This window comes from Phyllostomus hastatus, unplaced genomic scaffold (assembly GCF_019186645.2).
Source record: "Phyllostomus hastatus isolate PE091 unplaced genomic scaffold, TTU_PhHast_1.1 phas_contig_152, whole genome shotgun sequence".
Lineage (NCBI taxonomy): Eukaryota > Metazoa > Chordata > Mammalia > Chiroptera > Phyllostomidae > Phyllostomus > Phyllostomus hastatus.
Window position 1 is genome coordinate 3,329,466 of NW_025333622.1, and position 18,951 is coordinate 3,348,416.

An 18,951-nucleotide genomic window follows, 5' to 3' on the forward strand; every position below is an offset into this window, starting at 1 on the left:
AATAAAAATGTAAGGAGTACATTAGACCAAAATGATGAAGCTTATTTGTTTTGTAATGCTGAGAGGAAAGACAACTTGCTCTAGACAAATCACGAGGTAAGTTTTTCCTTCGGAATTCCTCCAGCTCATGTATGTAACATTTCCCCTGCCATGATTTGTGCATTCCCTGGATGCTCAGTGAGATGTCCTACCACAATATTTGAAAGAAGTACCTCATCAACAGTCAGAATTAAATTAGTGATAGGCTGGTATTATCACTCATTTGATAGCTATTTGATATAATACAGAATATCTTGACTGTCTGTTTCTTGCCTACTCTGACTTTGTTTAAGAATGATTATAGTAAATGAGCATAAAGTGAAAAGGTAGAAATGCTTTAATTAATGGATCTAATTAAACATACTTCCAACTATTAAATTACAAATACTTCAAATCTACACTTAATTTTTGGAAATTTTCTAGACTATTAGTAAAAAAAAATCCAAAACTTTTTCTCAAAATTGGTTCTTCAAAGTGATTTTTAATGAGGGTATGACTGATGATCAAATTATGCTGGATAAAGATACCACATGCAATAAACAAAACTTTTGTGCCCAGTTACATAAAATTGAGAGCTTCAGAAATGTTGCAAATTGTTAAAATTGTATTAACAGAATTAACACAATTAATATGTATATTTACTTCAATTGGGAACACTTCTTTATTTTAATTTTATACAAAGTTAAGTTTATAGATAATTTTATGGATGGAGAAAACATTGATCATTCTATGAGTAGAGATTAGTTTGCTCTCTTGGAAATAATTGTCATAGGCTAATTCATATATCAAGTACATGACTTTCTAGAAAACTGTTATTTTTATATTTGTCCCCTTACTAGTATTATAATTATTCTTAGATAATTATAATTAATGGACAGAAAGATGCAAGCCTTCAATTCCTTTCAAAAATACTAATTGTTGTAGCATAAGATATAGTTTAAGTTATTGAGTTTATTTAGTAGTGAATAATTTCTGACCAGTATTATTACCATATTGTGTGTCCTATAATGAGCAATAACACTCAACTGTTTGATCTGTAGATGTAACCTAGAGTCAAAATCAGATTACTTCAAAAGATAGACAGTGGCAAAGGAATCAAGATCATTACTTTAACTTTTTGGAAGTGTACTCTTACTAAAACAATAAAGTAAACAGTATAGAATAACAGTGTTTAAGTGTGAAGGAATATATTTAAAAGTAGGAAGGAACTATAATGACAGGAAAATAACATGTCAAATAGTTAAAGGTGAGGTATTTCATAGGGAAACAGGTATATATAATATTTCAAGAGTGTTTTTCAAATAATGAGACATACCACAGAGAGAATGATGGATTATTCAATAAGAAAATTGCCTCAGATGAGTTATAATAAAGTATTTTTAATGTCTAATATGAACTAATTTAAAATCTTGGAGATTAAAAATGGGATTTTTATATATTTCTGTGAAGAAGTTAAGGTGCTTTATATCTTTGGTGACTTTTGGCAAAGTGAGGGAGGAGGTAGAAGAAAAATTCCTTACATCTCTTCCAGACTCTTGACCACAAATTATTTTAAATAATTTTTCAATAGTTAGATGTAAGTTATTAATGCTAACATCCTCCATTGTTTTATTTATACATTGATTTTTAATGATGCTTATACATTGTATAACATTGTATTTATCTGCAGCTAGGCAGAATGATTTTAGGTTATGTTGGCTTTTGTGATTTAAACTATAGTGACATCTAAAATATTGAAAGTACAAACTAAATTCCTGAATTTTGTTTATTCACTGTCATTATTCACCCTTAAACAACCATTAAAAGTGATAATATCCTGCATATTAAGTCAATGAGTGTATGCTTCATGGGAATACTAATTAAAGATAAAATAGTGAGAATCATATCATTGTATCTTTGATTCTTCTATTTCAAAGAGATGAGTATTCAGGATATTTCTTTTCCTCCTCTAAGACATGAAATTTGAACATGCTTTATTCTTAATGTGACTGAATTTTCTAAGAGCATATAAAATTTACATATTTTCTCTCATAATGAATTTAGCTTTTGGATAAATATTTGAAAATAATATTTAGATGAAGTCAGAAGCTGAAGCAAAAGTTCAAATAAAACTTTGGTCTCAATTATATATATTTTTCAGAATAAATGTTAAGATCTAATTATTGTTTAAATGATTTCAAATCTACATTTCAATTTCAGCATTCAAAATATAACATTAAAACATCTGAGAAGACTTTGGGCCTAATGGAGTGAATTCTACTTTGGGTTTAAATCAGAGTAAACATGAGCAGAATGATGAAGCAGAAGGGACTAGAATTTGGGGGCCATGTGACTTTGTTATCTTAATATCTTTATAGGAAAAGAATGACTTGTAACTTATATTTTAATCTTCAAATGTTAAGAATTAAAAAAATATATAAACCTGAAATTCTAAAAGAGGAAGTCCTCTTTTCAGAGAGATGGGATCTTCTTATAAACATATAAGCTTTTAAGGGGTTTAAAGAACCTAAAGGTCACAGAAAAATGTATAATGAGATATGATTCTGAGAGGACATAACATATTTGAGCAAAAGCCAGATCAGAAGGGGACACAACCAGGAAGATAGTGTGTCTGGAAAGCTAAAGCCAAGAACAAGTTGAGGTGTAGAAGATAAAAAAATAATAATAATAATGCTAAGGTTACCATCTTTCTCTTACATACACAAATACACATATACGAGGTCTGTCCAGAAAAAGTTCAGCCATTTTTATTAAAATGAGAATGGTTTGAGTGACATTGAGTTAACCTGGCAGTCAAGGGTAGTGGACTCCAACGTGTATGCATCAACAATGATGCCTTCACTGTACTAGTCAACAGCAGACACCTTTGAGTGAGCATGTGTACTGTGTGGCCATTACATTCAAAATGACTGAGCGAGTAGAGCAAAACATCTGCATCAAAGGTTGCATTAAGCTTGAACATTCCTCTGCAAAAACTATTTGGATGATTCAGAAGGCCATGGCTATGAGCAACTGGTGATTGGCAGCTTTATGATGACAATTCGCCTACTTGTTCATCATGTCCTGTGCAGAGTTTTTTGGTGAAACAACAAATCACCCAGGTGACTCATTCTCCCTATAGCCCAGATTTGGTGCCCCATGACTTCTGTATTTTCCCAAAACTAAAATCACCTTTGAAAGAGATGAGATTCAGGAAAATACAACGGGGCAGCTGGTGGCAATTGGAAGAAATGTTTGAGGTCCCGAGGTACCTACTTTGAAGGGGACTGAGGTCCTTTGTACAATGTTTCTTGTCTTTGTATGTTCTTCCATAAATGTTTCTGTTTTATCCATATGGCTGGATAGCTTATGGGCAGACCATTTATATATGTACACACACACAAATAGAGAGAAGATTCTTATCTACACATAGATAAGCACACAGATATATGCAATGATGAAATGATTTTAGAACATATAAAAAGATGTTTCTTCTGTTTCAGGTAAATAGTAATTATTGAAAACAAATAAAAACAAAGAATGAGGACTAATCAAATTACATTTTGTTATGACCTTTATCGTCCTAGCAAGAACATTCCTGAAATGAGCAGAGAAGAAATTCAAAGCAGTAGAAATCTAAACATTGAAACTAAGGTAGACAATAAAATAAATATTTGTTTTCAGATTTGAACAGCATGGCCCAGGTCATTTATAAGCTAGCACAATGAAAGTTTTGCCAACAATGGGAAAAATAGCATAGAACAGAAAGTTGACATTTTCCACAAAGAAAATAAATCTGCTCTGTGAGCTTAATAAAGAGAGAAAAATTTTAGAAATTACAGAAAAAACTATGTTTTTCTTTATTTTTAAAAGTAAATGATTTTAGGGTTCTTTTTAAAAACCATTAATATTTACAATGAGATCATTAGTAACAATTGTTACAAATTTTGGAAAAGGGTTTTAGAGTTATACAATGAGAGGAATATAATATATTTTAATTTAGGAAGGCATTTATATAATTCTACACAACACTCTTTTGGACAAACAGAGTTTGGCTAGATGACATTTCTAATGGCTAGTAAAGTTTATGATTGTTATTGATCAGGACAGAGGCCTCTGGTAATGTTTTGAAGGGCAGTATATTTTTACATATACATAACATGGCATTGACTCCTGAGTTTGTTATCTTATTCCGAGCTCTAACAACTTACACAAGGTAACCTATTCCAATTTTACAGGTGCAGGGACTGAGTTTCAAAGTGGCAAAATAACTTTCTTCATACCGGGAATCTAGTAATTGCACGATTGGTTTTAAAACTCATGTCTGCACGATTTTTCTGCTGTATCTCCTCTGAAGACAAAAGGTATACAATATCAAGTCTGTGGTGAAATAAAATGAAGAAGCTATGTTAAAACAGTAAAGACAGAATCAAGGCTGGAATATGGGTAGGAATCATGGGTCAGAAGAAACAAGGTGAGATTCTCTTGAAATTAATATTAATTATTAAAATAAACCTCAAAAATCAAATGTATAAAAAAGCAAATCATGTTTTATGTATAGACCATGTAACTAATACCACAAAGTTTGGTTGTGGGCTCTATTAGTATGGGAATAAAAATAAGTGTAATTCTGCATTAATGGATATATTGACAAGAAAGAAGAAAATTAGACTGTTTTCCATTGCTAGAGGACATTGAGAGTAGTGTTTTCAATGTTAATGCTGGGTGCCATGTTCTAAAAACATGTTGACAAACTGGAAAATATTGAGTGCTATTTTTTCATTTAGATACTGTTATTGTACAGTTCAGTATTTCTATGAGAGCTTTGTGAGAATTCCCAGAGACTACTGGCTCAATAAGAAATGAAATGTCCTAGTCTCATAAGTGTGGCTACATGTGAGAAATAGTTCCAAATGACACATTGATTTCTAAATTATGTTTTTATACCTGGAAAATATCTACTTTGTAAGTTGCACAAGGTTATAGTTTTTCAATGAGAATGCAAAAGTGCTTGCATTAATGCTTTTATAACCATACCTGTTTTTGCTGATAAAATGTGTATTTTCCAAAAATATACATTTCCAAATTTTTACTGTGCTTTTACAAGATGTTTTTCTTTGATGGTCATAAATGCTGAAATGGCTCCCTTAAGGAGAAGAATTTTCAGTATAAGTAAGCTTTTTAGTCAATTTAAAGTATACAAATCGAGACATTGCTTAAAGTGTATATACCATATTTTGTGCTTGAAACCTTTGAGCATTGTATTTTCATAGCAATTAAATAACTATTCTTTCCACATTCCAGTCTTTCAATGGATATTTATAGCATAAAATAATGTATGCTTTAAAAAAAACTTACTGCAAAAAGAGAGATCACATAATGCTTACTTAATAACAGATTGAACATAATTAAACCTAAATAAACCCTCTGGGCTTCTCAGACATAATTACTGGAGCTTCATTCTGAATTTTTAAACATAGGAAATATAAGACTAAACCAAGTAAAAAATGTTGGTTTATTTGAAATATTTGAAAAAAGGTTATTTACCTCCCGGACCCTTAATGGAGAATCATTCTTTGTCAAAGTCAAAGACAAATACCATATGATCTCACCTATAAGAGGAACCTAATCAACAATACAAACAAGCAAGCAAAACAGAAACAGAGACATGGAAATAAAGAACAAACTGACAGTGACTGGAAGGGGAGGGGGGAGGGGGATAAGAGGGGAAAGAAGGGGAAGGGTCTGTCAAGGAACATATATAAAGGACCCATGGACAAAGCCAGTGGGGGAAGGGAGAGGACTGAATGGGGAAAGTGGGGTGTGGGTAGGGCAGGGGAGAGTAATGGGGGGAAAATGGGGACAATTGTAATTGAACAACAATAATAATTTTTTTAAAGTCTTTTCCTTAGAAAGCTGACCCATAGTCAATCTACAAATAACACATAGAGACATTCTTAGGTGACTTACCAGATGATTCAAACCTGATTCAGTAATGAAAGGATCCAATTTGAGATTATACATGATCTCTTCGTGTCACATTTGCACTTACAATTCTCTAGCAAACATCCAATTTTCCTGTTGCTCTCAGCAATCTTTCTTGAAGCATTTTCTAGATGTCAGTGTCAATGGCTGGTCTTTGGAATCACTCTTAGAATATGTAAAAGTTTACAACTCACTTCATGGAGTCTGCCTAGATCTTGATATTACATGTCTTTGTTGTATACTTTTCATCATTGAAATTGCAGAAAAAGAATTTTTGGAAACTTCTGAGATATATACAGAACACTATACAACTAGTCAGCTAATAAAAGGGTGAGAAAAGCCAAGGAAACAGAATATCTTTAAGTCAGTAGCAAATATTCTCCAAGTCAATGTAGAGATAATAATTTAGTGGCAGTGTTCATCTTTTCTATGGCATTAAGAATTAGACATGTTATAAAATATTAATATTTAAAGGTTTACATTTCCTCTAATAATACAGCAACTGGGTGCAAAGTACACAACTATTGTACCAATTAAAGAAAACAATTTTTCAGTATTTTATCTGAGTTTTTAATTTAATCAATTTGGGTAGAATGAGTAAGATAGTTTTTTGTGTGTGTACTGTAGCACACCAATGAGTCCTAAGGATTTTGTTTCAGGATGAAAGGAAGAAAAAGAATTTCTCTTTCTCTCTCAGTATCACAAGTCTGATCTTCACACACACACACACACACACACACACACACACACATATCCATCGATATAAACATATATTTAGTTCTCTCCATAAACACATATGAAGTACTCTTCATTTCATTTTCTCATAAATCCTTTTATCTTTGTTGTTTGTCAAAAATAGAAAGAATGAGACAAGCTCAGAATATTCTAAAAAACAATGTTTTTAAGATGCACTGGAGTGTCCTGAATTGCTTTAATGGACAAATGGTGTAGTCACAATTGTCCAGTTTCTTATAGCAAAATTTAGTCAGGTTTGCTTACCATTGTGTACATATACCACAAGAGCACCATTTAGGACACTTTAGGGTTACTCACAGAATGTTAATAGGACTTATAAAAAATTATACCAACTGTGTCCAGATGGCACAACTCATGGACTGAGACTCATATCAGAGAACAGAAAGCATGCATTGTGTTAGGAGCAAGCTTTGTACAAGAGAAAGGACACTGGGTGTCAGGACATGTGACCTCTCTCTCTGGCTTTGCTTTGAACCAGCTCTGAGTATAGAGAAGTCAACTGATTTGTTTCTCTCTCACTTTTCTCCTTTACAAGATGCTCATTTAAACGCCCAAAAAGTATATGGTAAGTCATAATGATTCCAATCACACAACTTTTAATACAAAACATATAAAATCAATTTCAAAAATTTTATGTATATACTGAAAATGTTTGAGGATTGAACTAACTTTAGGCCTTCTCTAATTTCTTCTATTAAATGCAGGTACCCAATGTACCCTGAGAATACTGAACATAACTATTCTTTTTTTGCAAAAGGGAAACTAGAAAAAGACTCCCACAGAAAATTTATTGATAACAGGTGCTCAATTGTTTTTATACAATGATCAATGCCCCCTTTCATATAAATAATCAAGGGAGAAAATTTTTCTTTCTGTAGTCCCACCTATACACAAAAATCGGTTGTAAAGACATCATTTCCATGAGGAGGTATTCATTGTAGATGTACAAGGGTCTATGGAAAACTCAGTGTCCAAAAAAATAAAAAACAAACCCCGACAGATTATCATTCTAACCAACTGTATATTTACACAAAGGGTTAATAAAAGCTATCTGATGATATGATAAACTATCAATTATTGAGGAAATGTATACAGTTGGAAAATATTTTTCAAGACTTACCATCCAACAGACTAAAATTTCTCTTTTTAAGTTCTTCATGCCCCCTTTAAAACACTGTTAAAAATTTGAAACTAACATAATAACATTAAAATATAAATGAACCTAGTATTAACTGTGAACATATTCAACTTCAGAATTTGATATAAGTGCAAGTGTATATTAGAGTAAAATTGTGATGAAAATGGGTAAATCAAAACTGCCAAGATGACTGACTTTTCTTTTAAAATGTCCCATCTGTTGCTTAACTCCATAGGACAAATGTAGCAAAAGAGGAAGGTAACAAAAGGAAACAGGAAGACCTGTTTCAGTGAAAGGACATACTGATTTAATTGGCTAAGAAGTCCAAATGCTAATACTCCTAATAATCAGCCATTCTTTTTGGGTTTTGGTAACATATATCCTTATACACTGTATATCAAATGGAATTTTTTGATTCACATCTAACATTTCAAAGTTTCCATTTTTGAATTCCCCTAGTCTTATGTAAGTATCACATTGTCTACTTTGTTTGAAAACTATAACATTTTCCCCAACATCTAGGACTCCATGATGTAAAATGTCATTTTGCCGATCTTCTGTTCCAGTACTCACTTTAATTTTTTTAATCACAATTGGATTTTCAAATATAATCACAAAGACATCTCCTGTTGAAGGTGGTTTTCCCCAAAAGTACTCATCAACGCTACTGTAAGCCTTGCTTGCTTCATAATTTTCAAAAACATTCATGTTGGTATATAGTCTTGCAGGAGGGTTATCAGGGATGTCAAGTGACTCCTCTTCAAAATCGTCATCCTTCAGCTTATTCTCTGTCCCTTTATATGATGAATAATAACCCATGTGCTGAAAGAGAGATGGTTTAAAACGAATAACATTTTTCTGAGCCAAGAGACCCCGAAAATGAGTCAATAGCCAATCACAAGGCATTTCTTGATAAAACATTAATAAAAAATGTGCCAAACGTGGGAGGTCATGTGAATGATAAAGTTTTCCAATGTAGCCAAGCTTAGAAAACTCAAGAGTTACCCAGTAAGTTCCTTCTAGAGATGTAATAACTTTCTTGATGGCAGTTAAGAAATTTTTTGAACATCGAACATCATCTTCAAGCATCACATAATAGTCTGAAGTATTGGAACAAAAATTAAGCAGAAAAGCATAATCTACATTTTGCTTGGAACGAAATCTGACTCTATCTTCTGGATCATTGTAATTTCTTTTAAGGCCATCCAGGATTGGGTAATATTCCTCTGGGGCATGTATAACGATTAATCTTCCTGCAATAATATGGTGGGCAAATTTCTGTGTAATATCCTGAACCATGACCTCACGCCAGGATGAATTAAAGTCTGCTAGATGAACCACCACTGAGATTTCCTTGAGCTCTTCGTAGCTGGATTGCTCAAAAATTGACTTGATTGTTTCAAGTAAGTAGTTTCCTTTTTTTCGTTTCACTGATGATAGTCCAATTGTAAGAAACCCTGAGCAAAAGGATTCAGAAGGAGGACAAATTAAATGAAAACTAGATTTTGAATAACATAGAATAGAAGCAAAAAGTTATTTCCCCCAGGCTTCCTACTATATTAAGTAAATCTAGTGAATGATTATGTATAGAACATTTTGTGATTAAAATGTTATGTTAAACACATAAAAGCAATAGTAGCTTATACATAATTGATACTTTTTATGGAAAATTGCAGCTTAAGCACAATGATGTATGAGTCATTGCTGTAAACAATAAAATAAAAAATATCGTTTAAAGTGTTATTCAGCGTAATGTTCTCATATATACCCATTAGAGAAGATAGATATTTAGATAGTATAAATGCCATTTAAAAAAATCTGAGGAGGAGAAAATTCACAGTTAAAAATGATAGCCTCAAACTATGAAAACATAAACTAAGAATATTCTTTACTTGTCTCAAAAATTTTCATAGAAAAGATGTCATTTTAATTTTTCTTTGATCACTGTCATTATCTTATATCAGAAAAATGCATAAAAGGACTTCAAAACTTTATTTTGAAATTTATCTAGTAAGGTAATCAGAATGCAAACAGTATCATGAACTCATTTTGAAAAACTGCATTATTGCTCAAATGTATGGTACATTGTTCTAAGGCATGAATATTAATCTTTTATTTGAAATGCTTTTTATATTGATTTTATCTGGAGAAATTTTTATTCTGATACTAAAAACTAAAATTAGAAATTGAATATATTTAAAAATAAAATTAAACCTGGTGAAACGACAGTTTGACTCTGAGAAGTGTTAGATGTCTTTCTATGGAAATATTTTCATTTTTTAAAGTTCTCATTTTCACCACAATTGAGAACAGAATAAAATTTCAGAACCACAATTTTTAAAACAAGAACATGTTTATGTTCACTAAGATCACTGTTTTACTACAGATACCTACATAATGTGAATTGTGCAATACTGAAAAAAGTCCTTTCAAGAAAATCTTTCTTACTAGTCTGTCAGCAAAGTAGAGATTTACACATTTTATTTAAATACCTGACTTAGTACTCTGACTTCTGAAAGCTGATGTACTACCTGTACAATTAATCTCAAGCCACCAGCCTACATTAATGCCTAATAATGGCAATGCTAATATAACACTTTCTACAAAAAAAGGCAGAAGTTTATGCACTTTACTTGCAATATGCATCTTAATATTCCTAACAGTCTTGGTGTAGCTTTGTGAACCTCATTCCTGCTTTAGAGCTAAGGAAATTAAATCACAGTGAGGTTAGGTAACCTGTGCAAAGTGCATCATGCAGAAAGTAGTGTGGTGGCGAGATTCAAACTGTCCTGCCCTTACTCTCTGTTCTACATTGCCTCTTTCATATAAAGCACTTGGCATATGTGCCAATATACATTAGTAAACTGAGCATGGGAAAAGGGAAATGAGTAATGTTTGAACAAAGGTGATGTAACAGATGTAGGTAGAAAAGTTTGTGGCAGTCTTATGCAGTTAAAAAGAAGCTTAAGAGAGGTAGATACTTGAAATGGTAAAATGAATGACAGATCTAAAGAAATCTGAGTTAAGTTACCATTTCCTCAATTTGGTGATCACAAATCCACTTGCATAAATTCTTCTTAACAGGGAACTCAGTTTTTGTGGTATTCAGACAATCTTTTAAGAAGTTCATGGTATCACTGTATTTCATTGATTCTCAAATTCATATTTTATACAGAAATATTTAAAAATTGTTGCATATTGTAATTGATGGCATCTTACTATTAAAACTGACAGGCACTCCTATTTTCTTAGTGGTACAGTAATTACATCATGATGAAATGCAATATGTTACTTTCTGGATTCAAACTGCTTGTAGTAAGTTGAATTGTTTCCTCCAACAATTCATGTCTACCTGAAACCTCAGAGTATAACCCTATTTAGAAGTAGGGTCTTTGTAGATGTAATTAGTTAAGGATCTTGTGATATATTTAAATTGGATTTAGAGTGGCCATTAAATTAAATGACTAGTGACCTTATAAGAAGAGAAGACTCAGAGAGACAAAAGCAGGCAAAAGGAAGTAGGCCATATAAATATAAAGGCAGTGATTGTGATCATGCTACCACAAACCAAAGAATGCCCAGAGCAATCAGAAACTTCAAGAGGCAAAGGAGTATTCTCCCCTAGACCTCCCCTAGTGTGCGGCATGGCCAGCACGGTGATTTCAGACTTCTGGCCTCCACCATTGTGAGAGAATGCGTTTCTGCTGTGAACCACCTAGTTTGTGACATATGCTATAACATCTTGGGAAACAGATACAATGACTTTCACTAATTAAAAGCTGGTGGCAAGTTACAAAAACCAAACCATTAAAATTTAAAAATGTATCAAAATGAGAATCATTATTTTTAAAAGAAAACTTTAAAAATTTTTATATTTAAAATGCATTGATTTTTTCCTAGTCTCTACATGGTTCTACAGCAAACTGCTAAAAAGTTCATAGACAGTGAGGCATTTATTTTTTTTATTAATAGAATTGGATCAATGAGTAATTGTATTTAGTGAAGAGACATTAAAATATTTCCCCAAAATAGGTTATAATAATAAACCCTATAAGTTTTTATTGCTGTACAAATGAAGCAAATCTTCATTATGTTTAAACAAAATATTTTAGTACTCTTGACTTAAAATTGTAAGGGTACTTACGCTTTCTTTGTAAAGGAGTGGAAGCTAAGTAGCGATAGGTGACATTGATGGCTCCTGAGAAGTTAGATAAATCTTTGAAAGTATGCACATAGCGTTCTGAATTCAGCTGATGTGTGGATGTTTCCCTTATAAATTGTTTGTCTCCTTCCTGAGTGCCAACACAGAGGCAGAGGAAATAAATGAATAATAGATGGTCATGGATTAAAATAAAGCTTCTCCTTATACAATGACTGTATGTGTCTAATATATAATATGCATATCATATAAATCTCAATTACTGGCACTGCCATAGATCATTATCTCTCACCTCAATTCCTACCTAGAGTCTCTGCTCCAGGCTCATTCTACTCTGTTGTACTCTCCATACTATACTTGTGTTTGTTTATATATATATATATATTTATATATATATATATATATATAAATATAAATATATATATATAAATAATGACATTATCTTGATTAAAAAAAAATCTCTGCATGAAAACTCCCAAATGCCTTCATGTTAAAATTCAACTTCTTTACAATAATTCCAGGATCTTAAAATTTGATATTAATCTATTTTACAGTTTCATGTAAAACTAATTGCCACTAAATTCCCCATATTTTAGTCATTAAGCTATTTTCTTTTCTTTAAGGACTGGCTCCTAAAAGATCGCCCATTATTTCTGATTGGGAAATTTTAGGGATAATAAGGAAAATGCAATACTAGATATAATTGGGTTTTGGATAATTTATTAATCAAGAAGTGTTAATGAGTAACTTATTCGACCACAATAATTGAAGGGTGCTGAGAATGCTGGTTGTGACAGCTGGTTGTGCTGAGAATGCTGGTTGAGACAGGGCAGTGTCTTATCCACACATCTTTGAGGTGCCCCAGGTAGAATACATTTGTACCAAGTCAAGGAAAAGTCTTCAGCTCTTCCACTAGCTTTCCCATAATATGTTTGCTCATTGCTTGTGTGTGTGGTATTCTGTTGGAAGTGAGAGGTCTGATACTTTTATTTGTAAGATCCCTTTTAAATGTCTATTTGGAAATGGACTTATACCATTCAATCTTTGGGAAGGTTTATATTTCAGAAAACATATCCATATTTGGCTAAAATATATCCTGTTAACCATTCATTGCTTCCCTTTTCTTTTTTTAATATAAGTTCAATTGTGTATATTTTTTCTAATCACCATTTGATCAAACCTCTATTGGTTGTATATTATTTGCAAAATGATGACTTGTTTGGTTTTTGTATATGGTTTACTACACATAGGAAATGTTTGGGGACAACCTATTTAGGAAAAAATGGTGTTTTTTGGCAAGATGTCTACTGTGTGGTTTTATGGAGACCTATTTCAACTCTTTACTGTAGAATGGCAGGGTAGGCATGTGCAAGCAATTAAAGGGAAAGTGAATGCATTAAATAATTTTGGTCCTCACATTTTTGGTCAATAAAACTTTAATTAACCCTTGTTTTGAAAGATTCGTAAGCATTCAAATACACAGTTTACCTCAATTGGAACATTTACTACTTTGTGTCAAATTCAAATGTCAATGGAAAAGGTAACTAATCAAACTTTTAAATCTATGGCCAGACTGGTATTTGTTTAAAATTAAAGTTGAGAATCATTGACCACAACAGGGAGGAGCTTTCAATCTGGTCCTTGCTAAAATGAGATTCATTCTTATCTTCTTTCTGTATATTCAGTTCTGTTTATAAACCTACCTTTGCTTTTTAACACTATATTTCTATATTTTATATCATTTTGATAATTTGAACAAAGACAAACTCTTTAGTCTTTTACAAGATTTACAATACATTTGCCATCTGTAAGTTACAGACTTTGAAATTATATAAAATTAAACCTTGGATGCTAGATTTTTAAGAGATATACTAATTAACTATCCATTGAACCTGATTATTTAAAACTTTAAATTTAAACATTTTCATTTTTGTCTTTCTGAAAACCTATAAAACATTATTAAAGTTTTAAATGAGAAAATTTAGGATTGTCAAAAATACCTAGGACTCAGTTTAGCATCAGCTGCTTTAATAGTAATATAATGGTGTCCATAATCAATATAGTCTAGAAGATACAGCTGTAAAATTACAGTAGTCACAACACTGAATTCATTTTACCATTCTGTCTTTGGGTGATGCCACATTCTGAAAGAAGTGCATTATATTGGATATTACTTTAAGAATTCTATCTCCAACATATAAAAATCTAGATTCTTTGTGATAAGATATAATATATTCATGTTGATTGAAGGACATAGAATATAAAATATTAAAATGGAACAAATATAAAATAACTTTATGAAATTCTGAAGAATAAGCTTTACCTTTTTCAACATAAATAAACAATGAAACTTTTACCAGAGTTAGCCTTCTTGGCTGCTTTCCAGAGGCACATACCTGAAAAACCAGGCTCTATCTGGATACCTCCTTTTTGTCGCACTGTGTTATAGTAATAGTTCTCAGTAATAAGACGAAGCTTTATGACAATAATTTTCTTGATGGGAATACAATTCAATGGACTAGCTACAGAATAAATATATACTCTAGTGGCTACTTTGAAGATGCTCATAGCCCAGAGGCTAAGTTGATTGGACATGTAGTGTCTCTTCTACTTGGTTTGCATTGTGATACTATTTGTCTCATACAACCACTGAAAGGCACATGGGCCTCTAATATGTGGGGAACACACTGAACTGTTATATGCCAATGGATTGGTATGCCACCAATATATTTCCTAGCAAAAAGAGTAGAACTGAATTTGCTAAGTAACTCTGGAGACTTACTACTTTTGTTACTCTGATTTAACTGAATTTTAACTAGTATATTCCCTGAAATAAGAAAGACATGAAAAGAAAGACCAACTAATGTCTAAGCTTAGAAAATTGCATCCATTGTGTCATTTTAGAATCAAGAGAGAAAATCAAGTCAGATAATTTTGTGGAAAATGAAATAACACAGATAAGGTCAGAAAGGGCAAATGTTAAAAAGAAACTGCAGTCAATATTCTATTAGGGGATCAGTTTCCCATGAATAATCAAACATTTTTAGAAGAACAATTTTAATGTATTTTACATTAATATTTAAAGAATGTTGCCAATATTAATACATATTGAGCATTGGGATAAATTTTAGCTCAAAATACAAATTAGGTAGTTAATATCATCTAGTACATAATGAAAAATTAAATGAATAAAATACTTTCATTGCATTTTTCAATTATGGGGTTTCTTGTATTTAAAATCATTTTAACTTATTTTTTCCAACTTGACTTGGGGTGATGAACACATAACAGTGTAAAGATGATGTGTTGTAAAAAAATAGAGATTTTAAAGCTAAGAAGTAATTTCTTTTCTATACCAGGGCTAATTTGCAAATTTGACTAGAAAGATAGGAGGTTTGTCCAGAAAAAATTCTCGTTATATTAACAATGTAACAATATTGTTAATATGCAATATTGACCACAATTACAATATACCATATACAACATAATATACAATATACAACAATTAACAATATCGTTAATATAATGAGAATGGTTTTCACGATATCAATGTAAACTGACAGCCAAGGACAGTGGCCTGCAATACACATGTATGAACAATGATGACTTCACTGTACTAGTAAGAGGGGGTGGAGGACTTTATTGAGTGAGCAAGTGTACTGTGTGGCCATGGCATTCAAACTGACTGAGCAGGTAGAGCAATGAATCTGCATCAAATTTTGGTCTAAATTAAGCTTGAACATTCCTCTGTGGAAACCATTCAGATAATTCAGAAGGCTGCAGCTATGGGCAACTGGTGATTGGCAGCTTCATCATGACAATGCACTGGCTCATGCATCATGCCTCATTCAGAGCTTTCTGGTGCAACTTCAAATCACCCAGGTGACTCAGTTCCCCCTAAAGCCCAGATTTGGCACCCTGTGACTTCTGGCTTTCCCCAAAACTGAAAGCAACTTTGAAAGGGAAGAAATATCAGACCACTGATGAGATTCAAGAAAATATGATGGGGCAGCTAATGGTGATTCCAGAGTATTTTGAGCAGTAGAAGGGAGGCTGGGAGAACTGTGTGCGGTCACAAGGTGTCTGCCTTCAAGGGGGCTGAGGCAGCATTGCCCTATGAACAATGTTTCTTGTGTCCTGTATCATCTTTAATAAGTGTCTCTATTTTTCATATTACATGGCTGGACACTCTCTAACTAATAAAGCCAGAGGGAATTTCAATGAGAAAGTACTTTTTAGTAAGAGTTACTTAATTAAATTATTATCTTTTACATTAGGGGGCTAGGACCTATTTTTAAATAGGAATATATAATATCTAAAACAGAGCAATAATATTTGACCTTCTCATGTATATATAGTCTATTACTTTTTACACATTTTATAATGAATTTAAAAAGATTGTATTCCAAAAAGATATAAAGATGTTTGTTGTACACAGTGATCTTCTGTCTATTCAAAATGAAATTAAAATTGCTCCTGAAAGTATCTCATAAATGCAGCAAATCACTGAATGCAAGCATCCTGCCAATACCACATGTTTGATTTGCAAGATGTCATTTCCTTCTACCAGTAGACACAGATGCAAGAAGTAAACTGTCATTGCACAATTAAATCATTAAGAGCTTCTTTAGTTAATTTATGATCTTTAATTTTATTTTAAAAAGTTGGATCACATGGGCTTTGCTCAATTGTCCTTAAATCTTATAAACCTAATAATCAAGTTTCCAAAATGTATATCACTATTAAATTTCTCCAGTGCACTGTTTACCTAAATCATGCCTAGTCAAATTATATTAATCTGTGTTGGTTCAGCCATTGTGAATTGACTGAATGGTAGATTGACAAGTCCACGAGATCAAGAACTAAACCTGAAGGTAAAAGGCCTAGACAATGTCAAGACAATAGGTATCTGGCCAAATTTCACAATGACAGAAAAATGCAAAAAATGGCACAGTGTTTTATAGGACACCTTCTAAGAAAATCTGCACTTATAAGGTATGGTTACTTTATAGGATATGGAATAGTATCTGGAAAATAGTGGATAGTTAGTAAACCATGTTAATTAATAAAATAAAATAAAATAAAATAAAATAAAATAAAATAAAATAAAATAAAATATTTTATTGAGAAATAGTCTGTGGTTATTTTCAGATTATCTCTTACTAAAGTATTAATTCAAACTTTCAGTATACTGGCATGGTGGAAAATATTTTTCAGTCCTCTGTATGTCCAAATTTAATTTTCTGAAATATGTGAACAGAAATAATAACATACAAATTAGGATATTTTCCAGATATCTTAGGCTCAGCCTTGATAGAAAATGTAAATAAGCAATAATGTCCATGTTATTCTCATCACACATAAAATTATTCTATAATTACAACAATAAATAATTGAAACAATTTAAGTTCTCACAATTAGCCAGAATAAATCCTTTTGAGTATTTCCATAATTCATTTAAAATTAATTAATACATTTTACTAATTTATCTTTTATAAACTACTGAATAGTTTTTGAGGTTCTATATTACTTATCAGTAAATATAAATATATAACTTGGTGGCCTTGTAGGGCAATTCAAAATCTAAATGAGATGTCACATATTGCAATAAAATATTACTTCTTAGCAAAATAGCACAATTAATATTAGTTATACAATGAGATTTTGTAACTATTGATAATACAGAAAAGCAGAAAAAATAAGGTGTAATACCATTAAGCAGATTTTGTTTTTTCTATATATTTCAAATTAAAGCTCAAATATTGAAATGATTTTACATAAGATTAATTCAGCACTGATGATAGCTAACTTATTTGTAATTAGATATAAACATTTGTGCCATAATATATATAGTGTTAAAAATATTATAACATAAATTAAAACAATTGTGAAGTTGGTGATATAAAATTAATACAAAAAGTAGGTAGAAAATATATATGTTATAATTTTGTTCAAACTAAGGCTATTTCAATAGCTAGAATTGAAGTTACGTTATTAATGAACTACGTCTAATTTGAATTAGGCCTTATTTTAAACAATAACAACAAAAACCAACCTCCAAAACTTACCAGAACATAGCTGTCTTCAATGTACAAGTTCATAAATAGAAGGAAAATGACAAGAACTCCCAAGAATGACACTGTAGAACGTTTTCGCAGGCATCTCATTTTATCCAGTATTTCAAATATATGTTTCACTTGATGAAATCTAAACATTCTTTCCTGTAGAACAGAGGCACATAATTACTAACAATTAATTTGGATGAAAATATTTCTTCATCATATATATCAAGAACCAGGCCCTTATAAAATCTCACGTTTCAACTGTCTAAGCTAAAATTTATTCCAATGTCACATATAAGATTGGTATAGATTATTAATACATCAGCATAAGATCAATGAAGAAGTTTATATTGATGTGGAGCAAATCAAAATGGAAGGGAAATCTCAGTTATTTCTGAAAAAATGAATCTTGGTAACGATACTGTAAGAAAAAATAGATTTCTGCCTTGATCAGTGTGGCTCAGTTGGGCATCATCCCACAAAGTGAGAGGTTGCTATTTGTATTCTTGGTAAGGGCACAAGCTTATGTTGTGAGTTCAGTCTCCAGTCCAGGCCTGTAAGAGAGGCAAATAATAGAAGTTTCTCTCTCACAATTTCTCCATCCCTTCCCCTCTCTCTATAAAATAAATAAAAAACATCTTTAAAAATAGGTGTTTAATGAGAAACAGAACAAAAATAAAGCAAATAATAGATGACATGTCAACTTTCATTAGTGAGATATAACAATACAATAATATTTCCCTCCCCATAATATAATGTAATGCAATGAAAGAAACCAGAGAAATATGGACCTAATATTCATCCCAGGTGCACTGAACATGCACTGAAAAGAG

The 18,951-nt window shown here is 31.7% G+C and overlaps 1 protein-coding gene across 1 annotated transcript; it reads right to left on the reverse strand.

The window, feature by feature from the left end:
• Positions 1-7,436: 7,436 nt before the first annotated feature.
• MGAT4C (MGAT4 family member C) lies at positions 7,437-18,271 on the reverse strand. Its single transcript, XM_045830594.1, has 3 exons — positions 18,125-18,271; positions 12,042-12,189; positions 7,437-9,354 (listed from the first exon to the last, which is right to left on the reverse strand). Exons 1-3 carry the CDS (start codon positions 18,269-18,271, stop codon positions 8,213-8,215), a joined length of 1,437 nt encoding a protein of 478 aa, XP_045686550.1. The 3' UTR covers positions 7,437-8,212.
• Positions 18,272-18,951: the final 680 nt, after the last annotated feature.